The sequence below is a fragment of the Muscardinus avellanarius genome (assembly GCF_963383645.1).
Source record: "Muscardinus avellanarius genome assembly, chromosome: 1".
NCBI classification, from domain to species: Eukaryota; Metazoa; Chordata; class Mammalia; order Rodentia; family Gliridae; genus Muscardinus; species Muscardinus avellanarius.
The window spans coordinates 184,658,408-184,673,834 of record NC_137786.1 but is presented as its reverse complement, the minus strand read 5'-3'; the positions used below and the strand labels follow the sequence as shown (position 1 = coordinate 184,673,834).

The following is a 15,427-nucleotide window of genomic DNA, read 5'->3' as shown; positions in this document are numbered from 1 at the left end:
TAATAACAGGTAAAGAACATCCAGGCCGGGCGTGGTGCACGCTTGTAATCCCTGCACTTGGGAGGCTGAGACAGGAGGATCGCGCAGGTTCGAAGCCAGCCTCAGCTACTGAGTGAGGCTCTCAGCAACTTAGTGAGACCCTGTTTCCAAATAAAAATGTAAAAATAGGTCTGGGAGTGTAGCCCGGAGGTAGAAGGGCTTCCAGGAACCCCGGTACCACCAAAAATAAATAAATAAATAAAGGAACATCCAGGTATTCTTATGTTTGCAACTTGTAAACTTGAAATTGTTTCCAAATAAAACGTTTTTAAATGGCGGGGAATGTCTTTCTCTCTGGCAGCATAGAGCGATGTGAACACGGGTCACAGTGCATGCTGAATGTGGATGTGTGTTTGCACACCTGGAGTCCTGTGTTCCACGGAGAGCTTCACCTCCCTGCTGCGTTTGTGCAGGCCCTGAGGCCTGCCCAGCAAGCACCGCTGGCCTCTCCGGATGTGAAGCAGCAGCAAGCAGTTACAGTGAACACTGGCCCACTGGCCCCGCTCGGGCCGGGCAGATAGATATAAGAAGGTCAAGCTGAGTCTTGCAGGGTCCCCAGAACGACTCTGCAAATCTCGTGTCCACAATGAAAGGTCCTCCATTGTTCAGGAGGGCCACTCAGTACACTGGTTCCCTACACGTTTGTGAGGAGGTGGTGAAGAGTCCTGATGAGCAAGACCCGTCTGTATCAAGGGCTCACTTTGTGCTAGGCCTCTGTGCTTTATCATTACCTTTTTTGTTATGTGTACGGTACTGAGGATGGAACCCAGGATCATTCTACCTCCAAGCTATACCCCCAGCCCTATTTTGTATTCTTTATTTTGAAACAGGGTCTCACTGAGTTATAAAGGGCCTCACTAAATAGCTGAGGCTGTCCGCAAACCTCGATCCTCCTGTTTCAGCCTCCCAAATGCTGGGATTACAAGGCTGTGCCACCACACCCAGCTATGAGTTATCTTATTTAAACCACACAGAGCCCGGAAGATGGGTGAACTAAGGCTCAGAAAGCTTCAGCAACTTGGCCGGGGCCCCACAGCAAGCAAGGGCAGAGCTGGACTCAAAGTCAAGGCTGGACTCTCCTCCCTGACATCCACCAGACGCTCTTGCTTCAGATACTGAGATTCCGCCCCCCTTTCTCTCTTCTTTTGCTATCTGATTTGAGGTCAAAAATCTGTCCTCATTCCAGGAAATGAGACCAAATCATTGCCGACAGGAAAGGATCCAAAAGACTCCGCCAACTTTGGAGCACACCAGCAGGGCTGCCATCCGTCCCACTTTTTGAGCCCTGGTGATGTTCGGAATCCCTCAAGGATGAAGACAGAAAAATCTCTTATCTTCGCTTCAACCTGCCAAAGTAGACACAGTCTTCAGGGCCAAGTGCCAGGCCGTGGGCACCGTGCAGCCAGAGATGCTGGCGCACATCCGGTGCCTGCCGTGGACAACTGTTTGAAGGGTTCTCCTGCCAAAGGAAGTCAGGAGGGCGGTGAGAACACCCGAGGAGGAAGAGGGCTCTGTTCCCAGCTCTAAGGACAGGGCGGTGAGCGATGAGGGCTCTGGGGAGTGGCCGGTCTAACATTGAAGGTATGCGTGGCCAAGGGCAACCTGTATGGGGGAAAAGGGCTGGGATTCCTTGCAGTCTCTCCTTTATCTTCTGCTCTTCTTTACTTCTCTGGCTTTCCACCCTCAGCACTCATTTGTGTCCCATTCTCAAAAGCTGCATTCCTGTTCCCTGAAGACCCACACGGAGGTGGCTGGGAGAAGAGGTTGGGAGCCAGGAGTTGCTGACAGCCACCAGGCAAGAAGAGCCTGCTCCCGAGGACGTCAGCTCAGACGGAAGCAGAACTGAAATAGTGAAAATGTCATTTGAGGCCTTGGACCCAGCCATGCCCGAAGCCCCTGCACTTTGTAATGAAGGGAACAAAAATATATGCATTTCTTTTAAAGAAATTTCCATTTGGGTTTCTGTCACAAAAATAACATGAAAAAATCCTGAGACAGCATTGGCTTGTCTGATGATTTTCAAGTATAGATCCTCTAAAACAGCCAAGATAAGGTGCAGATTTTTTTTTTTTTTTTTTTTTTGGTGGTACTGGGGTTCCTGGAAGCCCTTCTACCTCGGGGCTACACTCCCAGACCTATTTTTATATTTTTATTTAGAAACAGGGTCTCCTAAGCCAGCGCGCGCGGCTGGCTTCGAACCTGCGCGATGCGATCCTCCTGTCTCAGCCTCCCAAGCGCGGGGATTACAAGCGTGCGCCACCACGCCCGGCCAGATTTTTTTTTTTTTCTTTTTGGTGCTGAGGATAGAACCCAGGGGTTTTTACCTCTGAGTTATAGTCCTATTTTATCTTTTATTTGGAAACAGAGTTTCACTAACTAAGCTGTGGAGGGCCTCACTAAATGGCTGAGGCTGGCGCTGAACCTGGAGCCTTCTGTCTCAGCCTCTCAAGTACTAAGATTACAAGTGTTCACTGCCACACCCGGCTTGCAGAGAACTTGAGAGTCATGCTATCTGACATGGTAAATCTAGAACCGCGAAACATTATGGAGTGAAGAGAGCTGGAAGAGAGCTTCCCTGCCTTAGAGGGCCTCAGCCCCAGGAGGAGGAAAGATCAGGTCTGACTTGTGGGCCTGGAGCTCTGCAGAGAGGCCTGAAGGAAACATAAGCCAGGCCCACTCTGGGAGTAAGGCCACCCACAGGTTCTCCTGAGGTTCCAAGTAATGATGGTAACTACCTTCCACAGGGCCTGAGCTACATACCAAACAATGTACTATGTGCATTATTTCATTTAATCTTTGCAGTAGCTCTGAGAGGTAGAGATGCTATGGCATCTTTTTTTTTTTTTTTTTTTGGTGGTACTGGGGTTCCTGGAAGCCCTTCTACCTCTGGGCTACACTCCCAGACCTCTTTTTACATTTTTTATATTTGGAAACAGGGTCTCCTAAGCCAGAGCGCGCGGCTGGCTTCGAACCTGCGCGATCCTCCTGTCTCTGCCTCCCAAGCGCGGGGATTACAAGCGTGCGCCACCACGCCCGGCCTATGGCATCTTTTTATAGATGAGGAACTAAATGTTCATGACAGTGAAGCCACAGAGCTAGTAAATGGCAGATCAAACCGCATATGATGGTGCATGCTTATAATCTTCAGTACTTGGGAGGCTGAGACAGAAGAATCTCAGGTTCATGGCCAGCCTCAGCTACTGAGGCCCTCTGCAACTTAGTGAGACCCTGTTTAAGGATAAAAAATAAAAATAGATCTAGGGGTCCCTGGGTTTAATCCCTGGTTCTCCCCAAACAAGTGGCAGATCAGAAATTCAAACCTAATATGCCAGACTTCAAAATCTGTGCTTTTGAGCTGGGTGTGGTGGCACACGCTTGCAATCCCAGCATTTGGGAGGCTGAGGCAGGAGGATTGTGGTTCAAGGCCAGACTCAGCTACTTAATGAGGCCCTTTGCAACTCAGTGAGACCCTGTTTCAAAATAAATAATAAGAAATAGGGCTGGAGGTATAGCTCGGAGGTAGAATGCCCCCGGGTTCCATCCCCAGAGCCTAAAAAAAAAAAAAAAAAAAAAAAAAAAAGCCTGTGCTTTTAGCAACCATATTATATTCCTTCAAGCTGGGTTACTGATGCAAGGGAAGTTGGCAATATGGAGAATTAACAATAATGTTTTCTGTTGGTTCAGCCCTGGAGAGCTGACAAAGCACAGCCTTATATGCCATCTCACTACATCTATGTTATAGACATGGAAACTGAGGCTAATAGGTAGGAAGTTGCTTGCTTAGGCAAACTAGATAATCCACTCACAGATGACCCTTCTCAAACTGGGCGGCGTGTAGCCTGGAGAAACTCTCAGTGTGTGTGCAAGGGGGGACAGGATGGGGTTGGCTTTACCACACTGACTCATACTTAAGGAGAGTCTGGCCAAGGAAGGTCACTGACAAGTGAGAGGACCAACTGGTATTACAGCCACAAATCCAACTACAGAACACAAATCCCACTACAGCAAAGAGCTCTGAATTCACAAAAAGATTTCCAGCCCCAGCCAGGCCCCATTTATTTTTCAGCAACACTTGATATGGCCAAATTCCAGTTTGACCAGAGAGAGCCAGCTTCCTGGTGTTCCCAGGGGGATCTAGCTTTGAAAGGGGCCCCTTTCTTCTGCTGGGACATCCTCAGCAAAAAGGGCTGCGGGTCTGAGCTGAGCTGCCTCGGGGATTCCAGCTCCTCCCCCAGAGCCCCTACCTGCCTGGCTTCCTTCCTGAGAACAGTGGTTGTCTCAGCCGAGGCCCGCGGGCCCTCAGTGTTGGGCCTGACACCGTGCCAAGCTCAGAGGCACCTGTCCTAGAGAGACAAGGCAAAGCTGTCTTTCACCATTCCCTGGGAGCCCTGTGCCAGGGATCCAGGCAATGGGACGGAAGGAGCTGGGACAGCCACTGTTGCTCACTACTGGAGGGGTGCCAGGGGACCGCACGGTAAGCAGCCAACCCACCCGCCTCCTAGAGACCCTGCCCTCTATATGTGCAGGAGAGTAGGGGGAGAATCCAGCCCTGGGGCTTCCCTGAAGCCAGGTGAGTGGCCTTCTGGATTTGTGTCTATATAAACTGTCTGTGCTCTCTGAAACTAGGACAAGTGCAGAAGGCAGAGGAAACACAGCAGGTTCCCTCTACTGAGGTCAAACCCAGCCCTTCCAGGTCTGCGAAGTCCAGCACAGGTTCTAAAGGCAGATCCCAGCCCTACCTCGCTTTCCTTGGGCATGACCTTTGCTTTTTGCCATACCTATACTAGTAGGATGGAAGTGCCTTCCATCAATTAGAAATTCAACGGTAAGCAACCTCCATCCTCGGGTAACTCAGTCCTTCTTGGAGTTTACAATCAATGGAGAAGACAAATATTAATTAAATGTTATTATCTGACCCCCCCCCACATGCACAGTTGAAATAGCTTGCAAAAATGCATACTATAGAATTAGGGAGAATTCATCCTCTAAGATCAGAGATAGGCCTCCTAAAGAAATGATAATGGAGCTGAGTTCTGGAAGAAGCACCGGCAAGTACTGAAGAGGATAGGTAGGAAGGGGCATAATAGCAGAGGGAAATTCAAAGGCAAGCCACTTGGCAAGACCAGGAATGCCTCCTCCAAGGACCTGGAATAAGGCTCATGCGGCCGAAGCGCAAAGTCAGACCGCGAGAATGTGGGTCTCTCATTGAAGAGCAGTGGGATGTTTTTGAGGCGCTCTTAGCAGGAAGGTGAGACATTGGCCCTTGGGGTTTGAGAAGTTTACTCTGAGAACACAGTGGACAATGGACAGGAGGGAACCAGGGAACATCCAGGAGGCCACTGAGGGGGTCTCAGATATTTGCCTGTTAAAAGGGGACAATGATAATATCTCACAAGCTGTGGCCAGGATTCAATGAGATGCTGCACTTCAAGTGTACACTTGGGTGCCTGGCTCATAGCTAAGGTTCTAGAAGTGGTGGTATTGGTGGTGGCGCATGCTTGCAATCTCAGCATTTTGACACAGGAGGATTGCTGTTTGCAGACAGCCTCAGCTACTTAGCGAGGCCCTTTGCAACTTAGTGAGACCCTATTTCAAAATAAGGAATAAAAAATAGGGCTGGGGGTGTAGCTCGGAGGTAGAATGCCCCTGGGTTCCATTCCCAGTAACAACAACAACAACAACAAAGTGGTGGTATTGCTACTTTTATTGTTGGTTATCTTCAGAGATCGACACCTGTGCCGGTGAGATGAAGCAGAGAGAATGGGTGGTTCCCAGGTGGAAAGACGGTTTGCACCAAGCTACAACATCAAATCCAGAACTCGGAATGTCTGTTTCAAGTCCCTTCAGAATCGTTTGAAAGTAGGAATCGTTAATGAAGAAATCGGGTTCTAATAATCCCCACAAGAGTGCTGGGGAGACCCTACACACACACACACACACACACACACACACACACACACACACACACACCCCTCCGACGGTCAGCCCTAGTATTTGCTAAGGAAAACTGGTTCTTTCTGTCAGTGTTCCCAAGAGCAGGTGTGGAGGTCGTGTGTATTCCCGCGCATGTGAGACCCTCTCCACTCTCCAACCCCAATCACCCCTAGGCTTTCGACAAGGACCGGTCTCCGTAGCTCCGCAGCGCAGGTGCCGGACTCTGGGCAGAGGGGCCGGCCAGAGGAGGGTCTCGCGACGGCCGGCTCCAGCCGCGGCACGAGCTGCCCCCTCCCTAGTCACGTGGCCCCGTGGGTGGGGACCGACCTGAAGTTGGAGAAATCCTGAGCTCTCTCAACTTCGGACTGCGCCGCCTTCTCTGCTGCGCCCGGGGCGCGGGGCTCCGGGAGGGGGCGCGGAGGCGCGAGTCTGCGCCGGGTTCCCAGGCATGGCCCAGCTGTCGGTGATCCCCGGCTCGGCCACAGCGTGGACAGGTGAGCCGGGACCCCAGGCCGGCGGCTGGGTGGACGAGGCTGCGGGAGCCTTGGGCCCCACCGCCCATCCCGGCTCAGGGCGGCGGCACCCCCGCGCGGGAGGGGAGCAGCTGGGTGGAGCTGCGCAGTGGACCGTCGGCCCTCGGGGGTCCGGCCGGCCCCGCGGGCTCTGTGTCCGCCGTGCGGCCGGAGCTGGCGGCTCCGGGGTGGCGCACGGTGGGCGCGGGACCCCCGGGAGCCCCGCGCCGGGCGGGGAGCAGCGCTGGCCCCGCCCCCGCGCGCGCACTGGCTGCTCCCCGTGACGTCTCGCTCGGCTATAAAAGGCGCGGCGCGCGGCGGAGCTCGAGGCTGCGGCGCCCGGAGCGGGAGCCGCGGGCGCCTGAGCGATGTTCTACTCAGGGCTGCTCACCGAGGGTGGCCGCAAGGAGACCGACATGCGGGAGGCGGCGTCGCTGCGGCAGCAGCGCCGGATGAAGCAGGCGGTGCAGTTCATCCACAAGGACTCCGCCGACCTGCTGCCCCTGGACGGCCTCAAGAAGCTGGGCTCGTCCAAGGACACGGTGAGCCCCCGCCCGCGGCCCGGCCGACCCCGAGCTTTCACTGAGTCACGGCCCGCGGCCGCGAGGCTCCGCCGAGGCACCCTCTCCCCAGCTCCCCCGCAGCGGGCTTCTCCCGGGCTTCCGTCTCAGCTCTCCCAGCCCGCGCTCCCTCCGCGCGGCCCCCTCCTCCGCGGCTCCGTCCTCCAGACCCTGCCCCGCCCTCCGCCCTCAGGTCTCCGCTCCCCCCCACCCACCCCCGATTGTTCTTAATACTGAATTTGGTTCGTGGGGGTCGGCCTCGCAGCGAGGGCAGCTCCCACTGCTTCAGAGGCTGCGGGGCTGGTCCTGTGACCCCGACAGAGGTGACTTCTAGTGGGTGAGTGAGGAAAGAGTGGAAAGGGAGGCAGGTTTGACAGTCACCTTATCCACATGACTTTGGTTGACTTCATTGCCTCCCTGATGCAAAATCGACTTCTCCATTTGCTTTTGGTCTTGTCTACTTTTGACCTTCCATCCTGAGTGGGGAGAGAGGAAAGGAGTCAAACAGGAAGGCTCCCTGAACCCCAAATATCTCTTCATCATTCTCCTCTCTCTAGCCCTACCCCCAGGTACTGGGTGGAGGAAGCTAAGCTGCTCCATCTCTCCGACCAGCTAATGTGTGTAGTAGTTGGATCTGGGGCCCGTGCAGTCTCCCCCTCCCCACCCCCATAGTTGTTCTTGGCATTAAGAAGGGAAAGCCTGGACAGGGCCCAGGTTCAAAGACCATGGGGTCCTCTTCCTATAGAATGGAGATGAATGACTAAGGATTACCAAAAAACGGTATCTGATTCTCGTCCCTCGGTCACTATAGTGATGATGGGCCAAATTTATGTTTAGCACTGTGCTTTTATCTGGACTTTTCTTGTACTTTGTCTTCTTGGATTCACAATCACTTTATTCACCTAAGAGTAATTTGTGGAGCATTAATTAAATGTCTTTCACAAATGAAATAATTGTTCTACATAACCTCTCTAGTATTTTATATTTTGAGCCTTTGAAATATTTAATTTTAGATATAGTTGTTGGCCCTGGTTCAATGAAATTACATTTCTGGCTCCAGAATGGCAATGGAGGGCACAGCTTCTGCATCTACATTTTTAAAATCAGTAATATATCAATACCAATACCAAATTTTCTCTCCCTGCCATTAGTTACTTACGTTCAGGGGATATCTACTAAAGTTGTCCTGCTCTGTTTTTTTAAAAATGTTTTTTTCCCCTGTACATTCACAAAATAATTGGTCTGATTATGCTTACCCAGAATGATGAGTGAGTGAAATGTATTCCTAACCTCTTTCACTTTAAAGCAGTCTAGATTCATTTAACAAACCAGACCCAAGCCTTTCTCCCTTCAGGCCAACATAATCCTAGTTCTTAGAATTATCAGGCATTGATAAAGAGGGAAGTTGTAGGAGAATTTAAACATGGGCTTTTTTTTTCACATCAGATTTAAGATATTGGCATTTGCGTGTTCTGGGTTGTTAAGGATTTCCTCTGAAGAACTACCTCAGCTCAGACTCCTTCTTACCAAGATTCCTTATACCACCTCATGCTATGTAAAAAGGATTCCATCTGCTTTTCTGACTCCCATCTGCCACAGTTGAGCCACCAGACGCTGATGGCATAGAACACAGCAGTAGGCTGCAAAGAGGAAATATTGTCAGGAAGCAGGGTATTGCCGTGGGTGTGACATACAGCAATTGACAGTGAAGATCTGAGCCCTGGTTCATACTTTCTGTACTCCATCATCATGGAGTTAATCTCCCTCTCTCACTGTTCTCTCACCTTTAATGTGCAAGTGATTGCACAGAAGAGCCAGACCAGGTCACAGACTCAGAGAGCTGTTGGTGCTGGGGTGAGGCACCCTGCTTTTAGCTCTCTGGGAACTGAGGTTACAACCTCAGTACATACAATCTTAGAGATAACCTCAGAAGTCCATTCTCATCACTTCCTGCCATCCTCCCCCTTTATAAACACATCTGGTAGGACAGAGCAGTGTTGACTCCATTTTCTCTCACTAGGAGTGAAATTTGAAAGAGTTAAAATAATCAAATAGTTCTTTTTTTGGTGGTACTGAAGTTCCTGGAAACCCTTCTACCTCCGGGCTACACTCCCAGACCTATTTTATATTTTTTTATTTGGAAACAGGGTCTCTTAAGCCAGCACAGCTGGCTTCGAACCTGCACCATCCTCCTGTCTCCGCCTCCCAAGTGCGGGGATTACAAGCGTGTGCCACCACACCTGGCGATCGATTCCAATAGTTCTTACTTGAAGTAGTTAATTAAAAAATCTTAATAGAAAGGGGCTATAAAAGTAGGGTGTGGGAGCAGAAGACAATCAGCTTCCATTGACTCTGGGGCTGAGCATTGTAAAGATTGTGGGCTGATTTTACTCATACTAGTAACCTTTATTTGAATCACGCTGCTGGCATTTCTGAATTTTGTTATATCATGTTGTTTCTATAATATTTACTGTTTGATACCAAGCCTGTCATCTCTTTCTGGCTTGGCAGGGAGCAACTGTGGGCAGTCAAAGGTGGTCATGTCCTCTTGGTTCCAGCAAAGTACCTTTACCATATTCCTATGGATGTGGAATTGGCTACTATAAAGTCTATTAAGGAAATCAATTTTATTTATTAGTCTGGTTCTCTTGTTTACATTTCATTGCATTGTTTATTTTATATCAGATTAAGACCTAACACCAGAGATATGAGTAAATTATATTTGATATATATGTATGTGTAAATTATATTTGATATTGCCTCTTAAAAACCTTGATAAAGCTGAAGAAAAACATCTCCATCTTTGGAGTTTTGCCAGTTGTAATTTCCCTTAGGCAAGCTGACCATCAAATACCTGATTAGAATCCCTGTCAATTAGAGCAGCCCAGAGTGGTACCCTCCATAATGCCTTTCACAATGCTCCAAGTCTAGGGCTAGAGATCTTTGGAGCCTGAGAAGTGGAGCACAAAATACCAGGATAAGGCACAAGCTGAAGATTCCCCAAACTGTCATTGCATCCTAGTTATAACAAACATTATCTCAACACCTTTTGTGTTCAGGATGTAGTCTAGGTGCTAGGATCACAGAGATGAAGATAGAAAATTTGCTCCTATAAGAAGTTTATAAGTTTATAATCTCTTCCTTACAAGGAGGTTAGTTAACTTATTACACAGATATTTATTGAGTAGCTACTACCATGTCAGGCAATAATTAGAGGCAGGTAATAATTGGAGATATTATGGTGAACCAAAACAGAGTTCCTGACCTCATGGAATGTATTGTTGTGGGAAAAGGAGAGAGAGAGAAAAAAATCAAGTAAACGCATAACAAATCAAGTAATTCTCAGTGTTACTTTTTATTTTTTTTGGTGGCACTGGGGTTCCCGGAAGCCCTTCTACCTCCGGGCTACACTCCCAGACCTATTTTATACTTTGTATTTGGAAACAGAGTCTCTTAAGCCAGCGCGGCTGGCATCGAACCTGCGCGATCCTCCTGTCTCCGCCTCCCAAGCGCAGGGATTGCAAGCATGCACCACCACGCCCGGCTTAGCGTTACTTATTTTTCAGAAAATAAATCTAGGTAAAGGGAATGGGGAGGGCAGTGGCCAGGGTGGGATAGGATGAGTCTTACTATTTGAGGAAGTGCTGAAGGAGTGTTCTAGACAGAGGGAATAGCAAGTTCAAAGGCCTTAGCATTGGTGTGCTTGATACGATTGAAGAGTTGTGGCCAGAGAAAAATGAGCAAGAAGGAGGGTTTTAGGAGATAGTACCAGACACCTAGTGGGAGGTTAGACTACTTAAGGCCTTCTAAGCTATTGTGCGGGCATTTGGCTTTTATCTGAAATGAGAGATGGGTGGAAGATTTTGAACAGAAGCTGAAATGACATGACTTATTCTATAAAAAGGTTACGCAGCCTACCGTGTGGATTAAATCATAGAGGGTCTAGAAGCAGGAAGCCGATCAGGAAGCTGTTGTGTAAGTAATCCAGGTGAGAGGTGGTGGTGCCTCAGAGCAGTGTGGTAGGTGTGAAAAGGACAAGAAAAGAACAGGTCTGAATATCCTGAAGGCAGAGCAGACAAATGAAGATGAAGAGTCTGAAAGAAAGAGTAATCAAGGATGAATTTAAGCGGCCAGGTGTGATGGCGACGGCGCACACTTATAATCCCAGTACATGGGAAGCTGAGTCAGGAGGATTGTTAGGTTTGAGACCAGCCTCAGCAATGTAGCAAGAATCTCAGCAACCTAATGAGACTCTGTTTCAAAAAAGCAAAAAGTCCTGGGGTGTAGCTGGGAGGTAGAATGCCCCTAAGTTCAAGACCCAGAGAAAGAATAAAAGAAAGGAAGAAAGAAAGAAAGAAAGAGGGACGGCAGCAAGGGAGAGAGAGGGAGAGAAAGAAAAAAACGAATAAATGAGCAAGGGGAGGATGTTTGGGATAGAGAATTAAAGCCAGTAAGCCGGGTGTGGTTGGCTCACGCTTGTAATCCCTGCATTCAGGAGGCTGGGACCGGAGAATCACGGTTCACAGACAGCCTCAGCTACTTAGAGAGGCCCTTTGCAACTCAGTGAGACCCTGTTTCAAAATAAAGAATAAAAAATTGGGCAGGGGGTGTAGCTTGGAGGTCAAATACCTCTGCGTTCCATCCCCAGACCCACAAAAAAAAAAAAAAAAAAAAAAAAAGCCAACCAGGAGTTTGGCTGGACATGGTGGTACACACTTGTAATTCCTGGAGACAGGAGGATCGCACAGGTTCTAAGCCAGCCTCGCTGGCTTAAGAGACCCTGTTTCCAAATAAAAAATATAAAATGGGTCTGGGAGTGTAGCCAGGAGGTAGAAGGGTTCTATCCCCAGTACCACCCAAAAAAACAAAACAAACAAACAAACAAAAAAAAAACCAGGAGTTTGATTTTTAGCACATTTGAGATCTTTATTATTCAAATGTAGATTTTGAATAGCCATTCCACAAGAAGATAAATAGCACCATCAGGCAGTCTTTGCTAGTTACAAAGGTGGTATAGTCGATACATGCTAGAGGAGTTTAGTGAACGAAGTCATTACCCTGACCTATGTGATGATGGGCACAGAAACCAACAGCTGATTATAGCTTCAGATTTCCTGTGGGCAGCTGACTGCAGGATGGTATAGAGCGAAGGCTGTCGCTAGGGTATGCTCTGTAGAACCGCAGAGTAAGAAAAATTTTATAGGTCATCTGCTCCAATTCCTCACCCATTTGTGAATTCTTTCTGACACAAATGCATCCACATGCGGCCGAGAAACCTCCATCGCATACCAATCCACACAACACACAATGATCAGGACAAAGCTGGTTTCTTTTAAATAGCATGTCTATTGGACCATGGGGAAAAGGCAGAGGAACAGAACACAGAAGGCCTGGGGCAGTGTGACAGCCGACTTTAGGTATAGCCTATGTTTTTGAGCCACTGTGAATCCAAGGACAGTCTGTCCATGTACCCGTAGGGTATGATGGACCACATGTTGTATATTCAGCCAGGGAGCAAAGAAGAGGAGGCACAGATATTAGAGCCCTTTTATATTTCTAAGGTCCTAGAAAGAGATATGTATACTGGGCTTAAATCAGGAGTCTGTATTATCTATAGAGTTTGTATATAAAGTCTGAAATTTCTGGCTCTTTTTTGGCAGGGGGCAGAGAATTGTAAACAGCTTCAATATTTAGGCTATGCATGAGGGTCCTTTCTCTCCCCACCCCAGAACTGGGGATTGAATTCCAGGGACATTCTACCTGTGAGCCATACTCCCAGCCCTATTTTTTATTTATTCTTTATTTGAAACAGGGTCTCACTGAATTGGAAAGGGCCCCACTAAGTAGTAGCTGAGGCTGTTTGCGAACCGAAATCCTCCCATCTCTGCCTCCCAAATGCTAGAATTATAAGTGTGCACCACCATGCCGGGCTAGTGTCCTTTTTATTTTGACACAAGGGCTTTCTAAGTTACTGAGGCTGGTCTGGAACCTGTAAGATCCTGTTTCATCTTAAACACAGGGGTTACAGGCATGTACCACCACACCTAGCTAATCCCAGCACTTGGGAGACTGAAGCCAGGAGTATTGCAGGTTATTGCAAGTTTAAAATAACCCTTGACAGTTTAAAATAAAAAGGGCTGAGGGAGTAGCTCAGAATAGAATGTCCCTAGGTTCAATCTTCAGTAACACACACACACACACACACACACACACATACACACACACATACACACACATACACACACATGCACACACACACATACACACACATACACACACATACACACACATACACACACGCGCGCGCGTGCGTGCTCGCTCTCGCGCTCGCTCTCACTCTCTCTCTCTCTCTCAATAAATAAATAAATAAATAAATTAATTAATTAATTCATGAACAAATAGGGCTGGGAGTTTAGCTCAGAGTTAGAACGCCTTTGGATTATATCCCCAGTGTTCAAACAAACAAAAAACACTACTCTGAATCAGGGTTTGGCAGATGTTTTTCTGCAAAGGACCAGGTAGCAAACATTTTAGGCTTTATAGGCCAGTCTCTGTCTCAACTATTTAACTTTACCCTTATGCAAAAGTAGACATGGACAGTAAATATATGCGGTTGGTTGTGTTCCAGTAAAACATCCATTTATAAAAATAAGCAACAGGCTGGATTTGGCATATATAGTGTATTTGCTGACTCCTCTTTTAGGTCTCTCTGGTTGTCGTTTGTTTGTTTATTTGTTTGTTTGTTTGTTTGTGGTACAGTACTGGGGATTGAACCCAGTGGAGCCCTATCCCTGAGCTACCTCCCCAGCATTCTTTTGTGGCTTGAAGGGGTTGGGGGGAGTTGTATTGGAGATTAAACCAAGGGTCTTTCTACCTCTGAGCTGTATCCCTAGATATATTTTCTTTTCTTTCTTTCCTTTCTTTCTTTCTTTCTTTCTTTTTTTCTTTTCTTTTCTTTTCTTTTCTTTTTTTTTTTTTTTTTTTTTTTTTTTTTTTTTTTTGGTGGTACTGGGGTTCCTGGAAGCCCTTCTACCTCCGGGCTACACTCCCAGACCTATTTTTAAACTTTTTTTTATTTGGAAACAGGGTCTCTTAAGCCAGAGTGGCTGGCTTCAAACCTGCACGACCCTCCTGTCTCCGCCTCCCAAGAGTGGGGATTACAAGCGTGCGCCACCACGCCCGGCTTCTTTTCTTTTTTTGGAGGGGGGTAATGGGAATGGAACCCAGGGGCATTCTACCTCTGAGCAATACCCCTAGCCCTATTTTTATTCTTTATTTTGAAACAGTGTCTCACTAAGTTGCAAAGGGCCTCACTAAGTAGCTGAGGCTGTCTCTAACTGAGATCCTCCAGTCTCAGCTTCCCAAATGCTGGGATTACAAGCGTGCGCCACCACGCCCAGCTTCCTGGTTTTATAGTCTATCTTTTATTTTGGAACAGGTTCTCACTAAGTTGCTAAAGGGTCTTGCTAAGTTGCTGAGGCTGGCCTTGAACCTTCATCCTCCTAACTCAACCTCCCAAGTACTGGGATTACAGATGTGTACCACTGTGGCAGGTTCCCAGCACTCTTTTTATATTTGAAGACAGGGTCTTGCTAAATTGCTGAAGATGGCCTTAAATTCGTGATCCTCCTACCTCAATTTATAGAGAAGCTTGGATTGCAAGTGTGCACCACTGCACCCTGGTTCTAGTTGTGGTTTTATTGCTAACGAAAGACTTCAGATTTCTCTTTTGGTAGTAAATGCTACAAAGAACTCAGGCTTCTATCATTTTTCCAATTTTCCAGGACGGTCTGTTCTTCAGATTACAGAAATCCATTCAATTCTTTTGCTCTGGGTTCAGTGTGTCATGGGTGACTGGATTGAGAAAGTGGCTGTACATGTTCTCGCTCAAATCATCATTCTGTGGTGCTCCATAGTACAGGTGTGTCCTCGCAGCTCACTTTTCTTCCACTCTTCTACCTGGTGGGAAGAGATTTTTAAGCTGAGTGGGTGCTAGACTGAGTAACTTCAGCTATTTCCACCCAGCACAGAGCACTGCTCATAGTGCCCGTTTCCATTAGAAGCTCTTACTGGTGATGGGTGCGGCACATGGGAATTTATGTCTTAGTGTTTAGATGCCCCTAGCAGCCACAAATCAGAAACAGTAGAGAACCAGGGACTGTTCCATTAGTAGCTGCTTTGGCCGGGTGTGGTGGCGCACGCTTGTAATCCCCACTCTTGGGAGGCGGAGACAGGAGGGTCGTGCAGGTTTGAAGCCAGCCACTCTGGCTTAAGAGACCCTGTTTCCAAATAAAAAAAAGTTTAAAAATAGGTCTGGGAGTGTAGCCCGGAGGTAGAAGTGTTTCCAGGAACCCCAATACTACAAAAAAAAAAAAAAAAAAA

The 15,427-nt window shown here is 48.0% G+C and overlaps 1 protein-coding gene across 1 annotated transcript in view; it reads left to right on the top strand.

Moving 5' to 3' along the window:
* Nucleotides 1-6,421: 6,421 nt before the first annotated feature.
* The window catches only part of NRIP3 (nuclear receptor interacting protein 3), a gene marked incomplete at both ends in the record, with an annotated part of 29,047 nt that continues 20,041 nt past the window's right edge, over nt 6,422-15,427 (top strand). The window contains 2 exons of the mRNA XM_080690143.1: nt 6,422-6,467; nt 6,867-7,027. Coding sequence (XP_080546269.1) covers nt 6,422-6,467; nt 6,867-7,027 — 207 coding nt within the window. The remainder of the gene's footprint in view (nt 6,468-6,866; nt 7,028-15,427) is intronic.